This window comes from Argentina silus (genome assembly GCF_951799395.1).
Source record: "Argentina silus genome assembly, chromosome: Y".
Classification (NCBI taxonomy): domain Eukaryota; kingdom Metazoa; phylum Chordata; class Actinopteri; order Argentiniformes; family Argentinidae; genus Argentina; species Argentina silus.
This window is the reverse complement of record NC_139654.1, coordinates 28,652,968-28,669,083: the sequence shown is the minus strand read 5'-3', so window position 1 is coordinate 28,669,083 and position 16,116 is coordinate 28,652,968. Positions and strand designations below refer to the sequence as shown.

General features: G+C 50.1%; 1 protein-coding gene across 2 annotated transcripts; it reads left to right on the top strand.

The window, feature by feature from the left end:
- Positions 1 to 558: 558 nt before the first annotated feature.
- On the top strand, positions 559 to 15,150 carry LOC310824202 (B-cell CLL/lymphoma 9-like protein). Of its 2 annotated transcripts, none has more exons than XM_083697014.1 (7): positions 559 to 1,760; positions 7,262 to 7,399; positions 8,392 to 8,566; positions 8,843 to 8,927; positions 10,623 to 12,954; positions 13,058 to 13,312; positions 13,592 to 15,150. In XM_083697014.1, the coding sequence occupies exons 2-7, from the start codon at positions 7,273 to 7,275 to the stop codon at positions 14,737 to 14,739; spliced, it is 4,122 nt and encodes a 1,373-aa protein (XP_083553140.1). In that variant the 5' UTR covers positions 559 to 1,760; positions 7,262 to 7,272; the 3' UTR covers positions 14,740 to 15,150. The 2 variants fall into 2 exon arrangements, with proteins under 2 accessions (XP_083553140.1, XP_083553141.1); XM_083697015.1 differs by lacking the exon at positions 559 to 1,760 and adding an exon at positions 5,832 to 5,837 and having other exon boundaries at positions 7,265 to 7,399.
- Positions 15,151 to 16,116: the final 966 nt, after the last annotated feature.

The following is a 16,116-nucleotide window of genomic DNA, read 5'->3' as shown; positions in this document are numbered from 1 at the left end:
TGCAGAACTCATTAGCAAATATTTTTCCAAATCGTTAGGCCAAGCCTACTACTGTAGTCGTAGCCAGACTGAGTACCGGAACCGGTGGTAGTTATTATCAGTTTTGCTGTTACGGCTTGATTTGATTTCTCAAAAATATTAATCCCAATACATTAGGCTAAAGCCTACCGCATTAGCTACACTCCTAGCTCTCTACTTGGCACCCAACAGCAATCATGACGCGAAGAACGTCAACTTATACTCCTAGACAATCTCCATGGCATACGCAACTCACCGTAGCTCAATAAGGCCAACGGTGTAATTTGTGGCTTGCTCTGCAAGTCCAATTATAGTCAATGCTCATACTATGATTCCAATTCTCAGATTTTCTGTAAAATACTCCTCCTACGGCACCCACCCAGTGAACCTAATCTACTGAAACTGAGGCCTATGACGACTATTTACAGTCATTTCCCAATGTCAAACGTGTTAAACACCGTCCTGAACTAACGCCTGGCAGTCCTGGCACTGAGTCAGAACGCTCCTGCAAGTACAGGAATTTAAGCCCTCTGACCTAGTAACCTGCAACACACATGAAAAGAGCATTAAAAACGCAACATCGCCAACTAAGTTAAAGCGACAAGTGGCTCAAAGCCTACACATGACGCGGTAACCAACATCACTGGACTGTGCTAACATTAAACATGCAGTTCTCTGCTGGAACACTCGTTAATTGAGCTAGCTCCGAAGTTACCACCGCGCCCAGTATAGCAACCCGATCCACGTTATATTGTTGAAGCTAAACACTACACATGCACTTCTGACTCTAGAAAATAATTTAAAAAAAAGTTGAAACACTGAACTGATACCACACACCCACAGGAGCTAAGACATAATGAAGCCCTTATAACTATTTGCTACCTACTTCCCAACTGGTACACACTGTTACATGCAAACACGCAGAACTCAACCTGCAAGAAGTAGGAGAAAACAATGTTTAACTTCCCTGTTAACTGATGGGATCACGGGCACTTGGCATGAATGCCATTCGCTGAAAGGCAGAGGTGATCATCTTGTCGGCTATCCCTCCCGAACGAGAACAGTGATGTCCACGTCCAAGTCATCGTGAACGAACCCATGAGGGACGCGAACTCTGGGGGAAACAAACATCGAGAATGCGCCTGTGGGCCCAATCAAAAATGTCCAACTAGTTGGCAGCTGGCGATGTAGTACGCCAACGTTTGGTGATAAAAACACAATTCCATCGAGAGGTAGAAACTGCAAGACAGTGGAGAAAATCGTGGGTAATCCAAGATGGCGAAGTCCAATGGTTGAGGCCACACAGTTCTCACACGGGTAAAGCAACAAGGAAACACTACCATAGAAGCAATCACGCTTGCAATAAAACTCATTGAGCAAAAGGCAAAACTAGCTCTCTTATGACTGCACAAATGATGTGACAGAACACACCTGACTTACCAGAAACACCTGTCAAGCCAATTGTCGCATTACTTTTTTGTACCCTAAAATAGGGGGACTATGCATAAAAAGTGTTGTTATTTCTGAATGGTGAAACCAATATGTGTTACGGTTCCCCCTCCTAACCATCCCTCTGGCGCCACCTTGAGGCCCAGGCGATCATCGCTGGAGCGTCCAGCTCCCAGTCGACAGCGCAGCTGTTCCCTGTCTCCCCTCAGCACACCTGCAAACCATCTGCAATCACCGCCCTATAAGAACCCTGCCTGAACTCCACTCCAGTGCCAGATCGAACTGTGTCCATGGTAACTTTCCCAGTAACCCGCATTACGTTTCGAGCCTTTGATTTCCTCTCGTGTTCCTTGTGTTTGTTTGTGTTTCACCGCGTTCCCTTGTGCCCATCCAGATACCTCGTCCTCCCTGGTTTTCCCCTCGTCGACCCTTCCACGGACCTAGCCCCCTTACTGGACCTCCCTGCCTCCCGACCATCTACCTATCTGCCTGTCCGACTACCCGTCTGCCTGCTCGACCGCCTGCCTGTCTGACTACCCGTCTGCCTGCCCGACCGCCTGCCTGTCTGACTACCCGCTCTCCTGGACGCCGCTTTTCGGCAAATGGACGAACGGCTCCGTAGGCTCGAGCTCAACCCCTCCAATCAACCCCAGACCACAACACCGGCATCGTCGTCTCTTGATCCGAGTTTAGCCCCCGGACCCAGTATCCAGATTCCCCCCGGTTTCAGAGAGCCTCACCTCGCGCCGCCTTGTCCCTTTGGAGGCTACTTCAATCTCTGCCGCGGCTTCTTGGCCCAATGTGAGCTCGCTTTTCTGTACCAGCCCAGCAGGTTTCGATCTGGAGGGGACAAGGTGGCTTTCATCATCGTCCTTCTGACCGGTCGGGCGCTGAAGTGGGCCGTCGCTGCTCTGGGCAGCGATTCTGCCTTGTCGTCCGATTTTGAGGGTTTCAAGGCGGAGTTTCGATTTATATTTGATCACCCCCAGGAGGGCGCCGACGCAGCTGCGCGCCTCCACGTCATCCGCCAGGGGAATCGATCGGTGGCAGATTACACGGTGGAGTTCCGCACCCTCGCTGCAGAGAGCGGCTGGGGGGAGAAAGCACTCCTCAGCGCATACAAGCGGGGCCTCGCCGATAACATCAAGGACTGGCTCCTGAAGAACCGCCCCTCGTCCTATCAGGAGCTGGTTATCCTCGCCCTGGAGATGGACGACTGCCTGCGGGAGTGGCGTTTTGAACGCGGACAGGAGAGGACTTCATCTCCAGGGTTGACAACCTCCCTCGGGCGTTCTCTCCCCAGTTCCCTTCCCGGTCCTCCCCACGCCCCAATCTCCACGACGCCCACCCTGACCACCTCCGCCCCCAGAGCAGCCGGCCCCGGAGCAGAAGAGGAGCCTATGCAGGTGGGCAGGTCCCGTCTGTCCACAGCAGAACGCGAGCAGCGGTTCCGGGACCAGAGTTGTCTCTACTGCGGGCAGACCGGTCACTACATTCGGGCCTGTCCAACCCACCCTCGACCTCCTGTGGCCCTCCTTGTGTTGGGTAGGCCCTGGCTGGAGAGACACAATCCCCACATATGCTGGACCACTGGGAGGATCCTGGGATGGAGCGTGGGGTGTCATGCCAACTGCCTTCGCTCCGCCTCCTCTCCACCCGGTCCTCCCAGACCGGTCGCCCCGTCCCCAGACTTGTCCGGTGTGCCCCCACTCTACCACCACCTAGCCGAGGTCTTCAGCAAGGAACGTGCCCTATCCCTTCCTCCTCACCGCCCCTACGACTGTTCGATTGACCTCGTCCCTGGTGCCGCCCTCCCGTCCGGTCGACTGTACAACCTCTCTCTCCCGGAGAAGCAGTCCATGAGGGAGTATATCACTGAGTCCCTAGCCTCAGGCATCATCCGGCCCTCTTCCTCCCCGGTGGCAGCAGGGGTTCTCCTTTGTTAAGAAGAAGGGAGGAGACCTCCGGCCCTGTATTGATTTTCGAAGTCTGAACAACATCACCATCAAGAATAAGTACCCGTTACCCCTCATCAGCTCTACCTTCAAGCCTCTCAGTCACGCGGCCGTCTTCACCAAGCTAGACCTCCGGAGTGCGTACCATCTGGTGCGCATAAAGGAGGGGGATGAGTGGAAGAGGCCTTTAACACTCACCTGGGGCATTTTGAGTATCTAGTGATGCCCTTCGGGCTCACTAATGCCCCGGCCGTCTTCCAGGCTTTGGTGAACGACGTGCTGCGTGATATGTTGAATGTCTTCGTGGTGGTGTACCTCGACGACATCCTGGTGTTCTCCAGGACTGAGGAGGAGCAGTACCAGCATGTCTGTCTGGTCCTCCAGCGACTCCTGGAGAACAGACTCTTCGTGAAGGCCGAGAAGTGCCAATTCCACACCGCCTCCGTGGAGTACTTGGGCCACATTGTGGAGAGGGGTCACCTACGGGAGGCGGTGGTGGAGTGGCCCCAACCCCTAAACCGCCAGCAGCTGAGACGTTTCCTGGGCTTCACAGGGTTCTACCGGCGGTTCATCCGGGGGTTCAGACAGGTGGCTGCCCCCCTAACCGCCCTCACCTCCACGCTCCGCCCGTACTCCTGACCCCGGAGGCGGAGGCCGCCTTCTCGACCCTGAAGAGTCTGTTCACGACAGCTCCGGTGCTCATCCACCCCGACCCATCCCGTCAGTTCCTCGTGGAGGTGGACGCTTCTGACACCGGCCTCGGGGCCGTCCTCTCCCAGGTGTCCGCAGAGGACCAGAGGGTCCATCCCTGTGCATTCTTCTCACAACGCCTGACACCGGCCGAGAGGAATTATGGAGGAACCGGGAGCTGCTGGCAGTGTACGCGGCCTTGGTGGAGTGGAGACACGGGCTGGAGGGGGCCCAACAGCCGTTTGTGGTTTGGTCTGACCACAAGAATTTGACATACATCCGGTCGGCCAAGAGGCTCAACTCCCGCCAGGCACGTTGGGCCCTCTTCTTTCCCCCGGCAGCCCGATTCCGAGTCCTAGAGTGGGGGCACGCTAGTAAATTCGCCTGTCACCCGGGGGTGGGCCGTTGTCTTTCGTCCGCCGACGGTTCTGGTGGCCCGCCATGGAGTCGGATACCCGGAAGTATGTCGCCGCGTGTACCATCTGCGCACGGAGCAAGGCCTCTCATCAACCCCCAGCCGGGCTACTACAACCCCTTCCAATCCCCAGCTGCCCTTGGTCCCACATTGCCCTGGACTTCGTTACCGGTCTCCCCATCTCCCAGGGTAAGTGGTCCTTACCTTTGTGGACCGGTTTTCGAAGTCCGTCCACTTCGTCGCCTTTCCCAAACTCCCCTCCTCTGTCGAGACCGCCGACCTCCTGGTGGTACACGTGGTGCGACTCCATGGGATCCCCAGGCGGAACGGGCCAACCAGTGCTTAGAGGCTGCCCTCCGCTGTGTCTCCTCCCGTCATCCCTCCTCCTGGTCCCGACACCTTCCTTGGATTGAGTACGCCCACAACTCCATGACCAGCAACGCCACAGGCATGTCCCCATTCGAGTGCTCTCTGGGATATCAACCCCCTATGTTCCCCAGCTAGGAGGAAGAGGTGGTGGTCCCTTCCACCAGGGTTCACCTCCGTCTGTGTCGGCGGGTCTGGAGGTCCGCTCGGACCGCTTTGGAGAGAGCCACCTAGCGGTCCAGACGCACCGCAGACGCAGACCCGCCCCCACCTACCGTCCCGGACAACAGGTTTGGTTGAGAGCCAAGGACCTTCACCTTCCCTCCACCTCCCAGAAACTCGCCCCCCGCTACGTGGGTCCCTTCCCAGTCAACAGGGTCGCTAACCCTACCGCAGTACGTCTCCTCCTCCCTGCCTCTATGTCCGTTAACCCGGTGTTTCACGTCTCACAGATCAAGCCCACAGTCTCCTGCCCTCTGTCTCCCCCTGTCAAAGCCCCTCCTCCGCCCTGAGTGCTGGACAACGGCGACCCCGTGTGGACCGTGAAGGGGGTCTTGGCGGTCCGCCGTAGGGGTCGCGGTTTCCAGTAACTCATCGACTGGGAGGGTTATGGGCCTGAGGATCGAGACTGGGTCCCGGCTTCCTACTTCGCGGACCCCTCCTTGTTGGTTTAATTCTATCGGGCCCACCCGGTAGAATTACGCTCCAGGACGGTCGCCCGGTGTCTCCCGTTGGGAGTGGGGTACTGTTACGGTTCCCCCTCCTAACCATCCCTCTGGCGCCGCCTTGAGGCCCAGGCGATCATCGCTGGAGCGTCCAGCTCCCAGTCGACAGCGCAGCTGTTCCCTGTCTCCCCTCAGCACACCTGCAAACCATCTGCAATCACCGCCCTATAAGAACCCAACCTGAACTCCACTCCAGTGCCAGATCGTACTGTGTCCATGGTAACCTTCCCAGTAACCCGCATTACGTTTCGAGCCTTCGATTTCCTCTCGTGTTCCTTGTGTTTGTTTGTGTTTCACCGCGTTCCCTTGTGCCCATCTAGATACCTCGTCCTCCCTGGTTTTCCCCTCGTCGACCCTTCCACGGACCTAGCCCCCTTACTGACTACTGGACCTCCCTGCCTCCCGACCATCTGCCTGTCCGACTACCCGTCTGCCTGCCCAACCATCTGCCTGTCCGACTACCCGTCTGCCTGCCCGACCGCCTGCCTGTCTGACTGCCCGCTCTCCTGCCGACCCCTGGACTGAACTTCGACTGCTCTCTTTGGATTATCCACTTGTCCCCGTTCACTATTACCATTATTAAATACGCCTTCAGGCTTTATCTACCCTCTCTGTGTGCCGTCATTTGGTTCCTCAGACCTTCTGTGTAACAATATGTACACAAATACCATCAAATAAAAGCTGCCAATCTCTACTTTAACCTCATTTAAAATCCAAACTTCTGGAGTGTAGAGTCAAAACAAGAAAAAATGCTTCACTTCTCCCATTACTTACTCAGGGCACTGTATATGCTTTTGACTCCAGTAGTTGTCAACTGTATCAAAAGTAGTGTTTTGTTTGCATGTCTGTCTTTGTGTATGCAATCCTTATTTATGTTTGTTGCCCTCTGTGTATTTTGTATGTGTGTGTGTGTGTGTGTGTGTGTGTGTGTGTGTGTGTGTGTAAGGTCACGTGACTGACTGTGCCGAAGTGGGGGAGAATGACTAACAATAATATGTTTTTGAGAAACTGAGTCATAATGAATAATGAACAAAAGGATAATGGGGGTGAAAAAGGGAGAGAATGAAATATAGGGCAGGTCCTTTGAAGGGAAACCTCCAACTCCCCCTGACTCACTAATTTACGTAAACCAATGCCTGCTGGGAACAAAAGAGAATGCAGAAAAGGTCAGCTCATCGTGCCTCTGCTTTCAGATTGTGTGCACAACAGGCCAAGAACACAAGTCTCCTCGCCATCTTTCACTGTAATTAACTGTACTGTTAACCTGTCATTGCCATTGTATATAGCCATTCCATTGTGTACATTGCTTCAACGCTGTTTATATTCTATTTATTTTTATTTTTTATATATTTTTATTTTAATTTATTGTTGCACTACTCTGTGGCACTGTCACTTTTGCATTTCACTGTATACTTGTATGCACGTGACGAATAAAGAATCTTGAATCCCCACTGCCACACTGTCTGTTGCTCAAGGTTATTTGATAGGAGGCCAATGCTCTCCTCTACCAAACAGGTTAACAATAAGAATCAATTGTAATTGTTGGTGCTTGTGTACTGATCTCTATTCCTAAAAACTGACAAAAGTGTGGCACATCCAAAAATGTGTGTGTGTCTGTCTGTCTCTCTCTCACTCCTGTCCAGTAGAGGGTGTTATGCGTAGTAAGCGGCGCTGTGTTCTGGAGAAGAAACAGCCATACAGTGGAGATGAGTGGTGCTCTGGACCAGACACAGAGGAGGATGAGGACAAACTACACACTGCAGCCCACCGTGAATGCACCAGTAAGGGCCTGAGCACTATCACATCACACTATTCTGGCAAAGAGACTCGCCTCAAGGGATTATCATTGACCACTTGGTCTCTATGGTTTATAACAGGGCCATTCCACAATGTACATGCTGTTGAATGTAGATGATTCAATTTGATTCATTTTACATTACAGCCTACATGATGTATTGCTAAGTTGGTTTAAGACTAAATCATAAACTAATTGCGCTGATCCGCTCCCCGTCACACTATTGGTTCTAGGTCTATGGCTATTAGCCTATGCTCATGTAATCACATTTGAATGCTGTGTGTGTGAAGTGTGAACTCACCTTCTCTGCGTCTTTTAGCTCACTAGGACCTAAACCTAATGTGTGCCAATCATGGCTGTCCCCCTCAGTAATTCTCTGACCCAGTACTGATAATAAGGGGGAAAGTATGTGAGTTAGCACTCATGGCTACAGGCAGAGTGAAAGCAGGGCCCATTTACATTATCTTAGGTTTGATGTATGCATTCAAGTATTGTCTATTAAAGCTCAGATAGCACTGAATACAGTATACAAATATATGAAGATCAAGGTTATAGCAAAACACCATTTTGGTAGCAGAAAGCAGGTTTTTTATCTGGACTGTATTTTTACTTGTTTTTATGTAAGGCGACCTTCAATGCCTTGAAAGGCACCTAACAAATATGTTATAATAATAATAGTTATTAAATTATAGTTCTCTAAATTCAACCCGCTTTCTAATGTATCACACACACATCATAGCAGTTAATTTCTGAATGAGCAGTTCTAGACCAGTAAATAACTTTTCCTGAAGTATGCACTTGTGCCCCCATATGGATTTAAATGGGAATGGATTGGAGCAAAAGCCTGCTTAAGCCAATTGTATGCCTTTACATCCATGCGGGAAAGTGCACATGTGCATACTTCAGGAGACAGGTGGAGAAATAGGAAGTTGCAAATGTCCGAAGTGAAAAAATGTGACATTGTTTTGTTGTCCTCAGGGGAGCGAGCGATGGCTGGGCCTATCCAGGCCCTCTCAGGCCCCTCCTCCACTGCAGGGCCCATCCCTGAATCTGGGGGTCCAGCTATGGGACGTGGTCTTGGACCAGGACTGTATTCAGAGCTACCCCGCACGTCCCAGCAGATGTTTGTCTTTACTACCAGCCTAGCTAACAGGTGAGTGCTCTTCGCTGTCTCAATGCAGTGACTATCACGTCAGTTATTTTTTTTTCAATACCTTGCTTGTTGACAAACAGGCAGCAACACATACGTATGTATGATTCTTGCGCATATTTAAGTTAGATGTGAAAAGACACAATGGTTGTAATGGCCAAAGGAAAATTATGCCATTTCATAATCATACGTGCTGCTATTTTACATTGTTGGTTTTTAGTGGAGCAGGCGCAGTTTGCTCAGCACTGTAACCCTGTACTCTCTTTTTTTGTTTCCCAGTGCTGCAGAGGCAGTAATCCACGGCCACACAGACTCCATCATCCTGTTTCACCAGCAGAACGTCCCATGCACCAAGTTGGAGCAGGTGAGCAATCCACAATCATACCCTCAAAAGAATAACGTTGCACACACTTGCCCAATGCCACGCACACACATACACACATGGAAGTGTAGGCAAACATTATCAATAGCAAGCAATACAGCTTTATATTTGACTGCTGGGGAATGAAAGTGAGATGTACCACTGCAGGTGCAAAATGATGGGAGGCTGTATTTGTTTAATTTTTTTGAATCTATTTTTGTTCCTGTTTCTATTTTCAATTGTTTGGACAAAAAAGGAAATACTTGTGCTGAAACAACTGAGATATACAGCACCCTCCATAAGTATTGGAAAGAGGAAGCTTATTTTTTTTGCTCAATACTCCAACAGTTTGGATTTGAAATCCAACAATGGGGTCAAAGTAGAGATTCTCACCTTTAATTCAATGTTGGTTTCATCATTTAGAAAGTAAAAAAATATATCTATATCTATTTCAGGGCTCCAAAAGTTTTGGAAAACATCATATAATGTCCAAATAAAGCACTCATGTTTAGTATTTGGTTGACAATCCTTTGCATGCAATAACTGCCTGAAGTCTGCGACCCATTGACCCCACCAGACACTGGGTATATTCTCTGGTGATGCTCTGCCAGGCCTGTACTGCAGCCATCTTCAGTTGTTGTTTGTTTTGAGGTCTTTTTGCCTTAAGTTCCCTCTTCAGCAAATGAATTGCATGTTCAATTAGGATTTAAATCTGGAGATTGACTTGTTCACTCTAGAACTTTTCACTTTTTTGCCCTGAAAAACTTTTTTGCCCTTTTGCTTTTTCCAGAACTTTGCAGGCTCTTTTAGGTACTTTTTAGCTAACTGTAATCTGGCCATCCGTTTTCTGTTACTAGTGGTTTACACCTTGCAGTGTAGCCTCTGTTGTTCTGCTGGTGAAGTCTTCTGCGGATGGTAGTCTCTGACACATTCACGCCTACCTCCTGGAGAGTATTCCTGATCTGTGGAACAGTCGTTTTGGGGGTTTTCTTAATTATGGTGAGCATTCTTCGGTCATCCACTGTAGAAGTCTTCTTTGGCCTACCAGGCCGTTTGCGATTGCTGTGTTTTGCACCAGTGTTTTTCTTCTTTTGGATGATGTTCCAAACGGTTGTTGTTGGCAAGCCTAAGGTTTTGGATATGTTTATGATAGTTTATTCCTGAATTCTCACCCCAATAATGGCTTCATTGACTCCAGTGACAACTCTTTGGCCTTCATGTTGTCAGACACCAATCGCAGACTCCAAAGGAAAACATAAAGGCTAGAATCAATACTAGACATTGACAGCTCTCTAATGCCTACACAAATGATGTGACGGAACACACCTGACTAACCAGAAACACCTGTCAAGCTAACTTTCCAATACTACTGGTTCCCTAAAAAAGGATTGTAATTTGGTGAAACCAATCTGAAAAAAGAAAACATTAAATTAAAGCTGTGAATCTCTACTTCAACCTCAGTCATTGTTTGATTTCAAGAGTATTGGAGTATGGAGTATATCTAAAAGAAGACTAAATACTTCCTCTTTCCAATACTTATGGAGGACACTGTAAGTGTTTTGCTTTAGGCATGCAATGGGTCATGAATATAGATTTCTTCTTTTTTTTTTTTTTTTTTTTAGATAACCTCTGATTTTGTTATATCAGAGGTTGACACTAAAAGTCTATCAACTAAATTTGTCTCATTGTTTCTCACAGTGTACCCTAGTTGGGAAGCTCCCCAGTCTGTCAGAGCAGATGAGCACCAATGGCACTCCACCCATGAGCACTCCCAAATCCCAGAGTGGGACGCCCAGACCTGCCTCCGTGGGAGGTGGTGTTGAGGGTCATTTACAGTCTGCAGGGACACCATTGTCGACAGGACATACCGACAGTGAGTCTCAGGCCAGACCTGGTGCAGTCTCCAGCAAGAACACAGGTGCCACCTCCCATCAACCAGGGGGAGGTAGCACGGCCACTACTGCAGGGGCATGCCCAAGACCTGGAGGTGGGAATGGGCCAGGTGTGCTGCCTCACCCTACAGGCATCTCTCCCTCTGCTAGTCCCTCTGTCTTATCAGCACACCTGCAGGGTGACCCTGGACAGAGGGGTGGCCCAGGGAACTCTGATGGTCTGTCTAAAGAGCAGCTGAAGCACAGGGAGCTCTCTCTGCAGACCCTGCGGGACATAGAGAGGTTGCTGCTGCGCAGTGGGACTGGAGGGGGCCCCGGGGAGCCAGGAGGCCCAAACAGCAACCCTAACGATAACAACAACACTGATGGCAGTAGTGCTCTTGAGGAGAGTGAGAATGGTAATAATAGTGCTGGAAATTGCAACAGTAACAACATCCTGCCCTCAGCTATGCCCCCCATGAAGAAGTATGAGGAGCCCTTTCAGTCCATCATTTCCCAAACACAGAGTCTTGGTGGACCTGGCATGGACAACCCTCAGATGGGCCCTCACCACAACCTCTCCCCTGGGCTGGACATGGGGGCACTGCTGGGGCCTGATGGGCTGACCCCTGAGCAAATGGCCTGGAGGAAGCTTCAGGAAGAGTACTACCAGGAGAAGAGACGTCAACAGGAAATACAGCCCCACACCCACCCTCAGCATTTCAGAATGATGTCTGAGTTGGGAATGCAAGGAGGCCCTCCTATGATGATGAGGGGACCCCCTCCCCCTTACCACAGTAAGCCCAGAGAGCAGCAGTGGGGCGCTGGACCCATGATGGGAGGCAATGCTCGTATCATAGACATGCACCAAGAAGGGCCCCGGGGCCCAAGGTTCCTGGGACAGATTCAGAGAGGGCCACCTGGTGGAGGGGGGTTTCCAGGCAGCCCAGGAGGACAGTTATCAACGGAGGGTTTGGGGCCTCAGAGGGCCTCAAGGCCTGGAATGAGCTGGTTGGACGATAGGCCCCTCAACATGGGTGCTGGGGGTCCATTTCACGACTGCTACCCTCCTGGGGGGCCAGGTGGACTGGATCAGCACCTGCAGGCCGACCCAGACCGTCTTCTGACTCGTGAGGAGATGTTCTGCATCATGGAGAAGCGTCAGCTGCAGGGTCTCCACAGACTGGAGCTGGACCAGTTAGCCAAGCAGCAGCAGGGTGGTCTGGGTCCAAGGCTGATGGATAACCCAGGGGGGCCAGGCTTCCGCAACACAGGGATGGGGAGAGGTCCACCCTCACATGGTGAACCTATGGACTTCCCAGTCTCACGAGATATGATGGGCTCTCCTGGTGGAGGAGGTCCCCAAATGAGAGACCTGGTCGACTCTCCTATGGGGGGTAACCTGAACATGAATCCTCATATGAGTATCCAACAGCAGCAGCAGATGATGATAGCTCAGAAGCTGCGAGCAGGGCCTAGTGGGGGAGGTCCTCTGCCAGAGATGTTGAGTCATGAGGAGATTTCACACATCAGAGCTTCACAGAATGGAAGGGGAGGAAATAAGTGTATGATCCCAGGATTTGACGGACCCCTCCATTTCCCCAATCAAAGTCCCTTCCCAGGGGGACAAGTCGGGGGGGGTTACCTCCAACAGCCTGGGCCTGACATGCTTGGGCCTGACCAGCAGGGTCCCACTCATATGGGTGGAACGCCTCGGCTCAGTCACATGCCTAGGAACGCATGCCCCAGAGGTGCTGATCTTGGCCCTCACCACCCCTCTGATCTGTCAGTTAATGTCAACCCCATGGTCTCTCCAGTCAAACCTCCCTCTCATCAGGTCAAATCTCCGTCTCTCAACCAAGAGCTATCACCCATTATGCCCTCCTCCTCCACTCCAGGCCTCAAATCCCCCTCTCAGATCTCCTCCACAGGACCTCATCTGACACTGCCTGCTGCCTCTGGTGCTGGGACTCCATCCTCCACCTCCATGAAGTCCCCTCAGGTGATGGGTCCCTCCTCTCTGGGGCTACGCTCCCCGTCTAGCTCTCCTGGCCAGCTCAAGTCCCCAGCTACGTCCTCCCCTAAAACAGCTCTACCAAGTTCCGGACCACCTAGTGGGAAGGGAGTGAGTAACAGTGGAAGCAGCTCCACTGAGATGGGTAAGAATTTGAGGCGGTTCAAGTACTTCTTGTGTGTATTAGCAGGCATCCTCATATTATTTTGTTTGACGAAGATGTATAACATTGTTATTTTTCATTACAGGCCCATCACTGCCCCCCAGTAGTTCAAACTCCACCCCCATCAGCCAGCCTGGCTCCATGAATCCCAGCATGCCATTCACCACCTCTCCAGATGCCCCTCCATCCCAGAATCCTCTGTCCCTGATCATGTCCCAGATGTCCAAGTATGCAATGCCCAGCTCCACTCCACTCTACCATGATGCGATCAAGACCATCGCCACCTCTGATGATGAGATGCTCCCAGGTCGCCCTCTTCTATCCGGTGTCAACATTGGAGGTATAGCAACCCCTCATCACTGCATTTGTTAATGCTCTCCTTTGAGAGAATTTTTATCATTACAATCAGTTAGTCAGTGCTAAGAATGACTTATTATATTAGATTGCCATACATTTTTCCCACTCAATTATTCAGAGTTGTTTTTTTTATTTGTGTTGAGAATTACATTTCAGATATAACAATTTGATATAAAAGCAGCATACTATGAAAATGTCATGTTATTGTAGTGTTGTAAATTGTCCTACGTGATTACTTTAACTGGCCTCTACGACCCATTAGGAAACCATCAGACCGCTCATATGCTCCTCTCCCAGAGTTCCATGGGCCCCCACAGTGGACCTCAAAGCCCCATGGGGATTGTGCTTCAGGGGCAACCACAGCTATCCCATGACCCCTCTGGGTCCATGCTGTCTTCCCCTAACCCCATGGGTATGCCTGGCATGAACCCAGCCATGATGGGTGGAGGAGGACATCCCGATGGGATGGGTTCCTGTAACGTGTCCCCAATGCACCCTCAGAACCAGATGGCCGGTTTCCCTCGCATGCAGCATCCCTCTCATGGACCCTTGCACTCCCCCATTGGTGGGATGCAGCAGCAGTTCTCCCAGCCCAATGAGGAGCTAAGCAAGGGCTTGTCCCACCAGCGCCTACCCCACCACTCTGACTCTTTCCCCTCCATGAACATGGGCGATGGCCCGGACTTGAGTGAGGTTATCCGGCCCTCTCACACAGGCATCCCAGAGTTTGACCTTTCCGGTATCATTCCTTCCGATAAGCCCAGCAGCACACTGCAATACTTCCCCAAGAGTGAGGGAATGTCCCAGCCACAGCAAAACCCACACCAGGACCAGCCATCCCAGCAGCCTCCCCCTTCACAGCTCCTCAAGCAGCTCTCGTCCTCCGGCCCCCCACACAGCAGGGCCCCCTCATTCAATCCCCACATCGCCAACTTACAGAACATGATGGCAGAGCAGCAACCCCCCCCCCACCTCTCACACTGTGGGATGCGCTCTGGCGTTGGCATGCCTCAGGGGGGCTCGAGGGGCATGATTTCAGGTGGGGGTATGGGCCCAATATGCCACCCAGGACACATGATGTGCAGGACAGGCATGGGGCCCCAGCAACAACTCCAGCAACAGCATCACACCATGATGGCCAACAGCCTTCTCCACCACCGCTCTCATCCACACCCAGCCATGATAGCTCAACAAAATCTTATGATGATGCAGGCCAAACAGCGAGGCATGTCCATCCCAGGGGATCCCTTTGGCCCACAGAGGCCTCTCATGTCTCCTCAGGGCCCCATGATGGGTCCTCCACACCCACAGTCTGGCATAATGGGCCCCCAGTCACTTTGGCAGCGGGGGATGTCCCTGGACAGTCCGATTGGCTATGGTCCTGGAAATATGGCGAACATGCCCTTCTGATCCAGCTCACTGAAACTGTAAAAACCTTGTTTCCAATAGGTTTTCATTATGTTCAGTATTTTTTTCATTATGACTGCAATTAAAAATGTTAAAAAAAAAATCGTTATCAGTCATGAACTTAAGGACAACTGTACAACCATTTAAAAAAAGTGTATATATATATATTAGTACTAAGTATATATATTAAAGAGCACCGTCACAATAACAAATTTGAAGCCATTTTCTAAGATATCTGTAAAATATGTATATTTCTCAGAAGCGTGTATTTGTTTTGGCAGAGGTGACAGGGAGAGGAATGCCGATTGAATTTCTATTTGTTTTAATATCATTGATTATTTTGTCCTCCAGCTACCAAACTGTTGTGCAAAGGAATATATACTAAATAAATAAATATACACACACAATGCTCTGTGTAAGTAATGGGACAGTGAAGCATTGTTTCTTCTTTTGGCTCCAAAAGTGTACAAATACTATGAGGTTAAAGTAGAGATTCACAGCTTTTATTTGATGGTATTGGTGTACATATTGGTTTCACCATTACAACACTTTTTATGGATAGTCCCCCTATTTTAGGGTACCCAAAGTAATGGAACAATTGGCTTGACAGGTGTTTCTGGTAAGTCAGATGTGTTCTGTCACATCATTTGTGCAGGCATAAGAGAGCTTCCAATATTTAGTATTGAATCTAGGCTTTGGATTTGCCTTTGGGGGGGGAAAAAAATGTATGGGACATACCCACCAGACGCTGGGTATCTTCTCTGGTGAGGCTCTGCCAGGCCTGTACTGCAGCCATCTTCAGTTGTTGTTTGTTTTGAGGAAGTTTTGCCTGAAGTCTCCTCTTCAGCAAATGAATGCATGTTCACCATTAAGACCAAGGTCTCTTTTACAAGGGAGCCCTGCATACACACAGTCTACAACCTAACAATACAGTGCCAAAAGAAAGTCACCCTTTGAAATAGTTACTATATTTGTTGTACAGCCTGAAATCAAAACCCATTAAAAAAAAAAAAATTTCCAGCTTTATGTACAAATTTAGCCATACAACATCAAACTAATGAAAAAAAAGGCGACAGTTCTGAAAATTTATAAAAAAATGAAAAACAAGAATAACAGGGTTGGAAAAGTCATCAGTCCCCTGATTTAATACTTTGTAGAGCCACCTTTTGCTGCAATTACAGCCATCAATCTGTTTGGATATGTCTCTACTAGCTTTGCACACCTAGATTGGAGAATATTTGCCCATTCTTCCTTTTATGCAGAATTGTTCGAGTTCAGTCAAATTCCGTGGTGAGTGGCAATGGACTGCTCTCTTCAAGTCCATCCACAGATTTTCGGATTTAAGTCAGGGCTCTGACTTGGCCACTCAAGGACATTCAC

Coding starts and splice junctions, on each gene's coding strand:
- LOC310824202 (XM_083697014.1), top strand. CDS start 7,273: ATGCGTAGTAAGCGGCGCTGTGTTCTGGAGAAGAAACAGCCATACAGT. Junction 7,400..8,391: donor AGCCCACCGTGAATGCACCA/GTAAGGGCCTGA, acceptor TGTTGTCCTCAG/GGGAGCGAGCGATGGCTGGG. Junction 8,567..8,842: donor ACTACCAGCCTAGCTAACAG/GTGAGTGCTCTT, acceptor TTTGTTTCCCAG/TGCTGCAGAGGCAGTAATCC.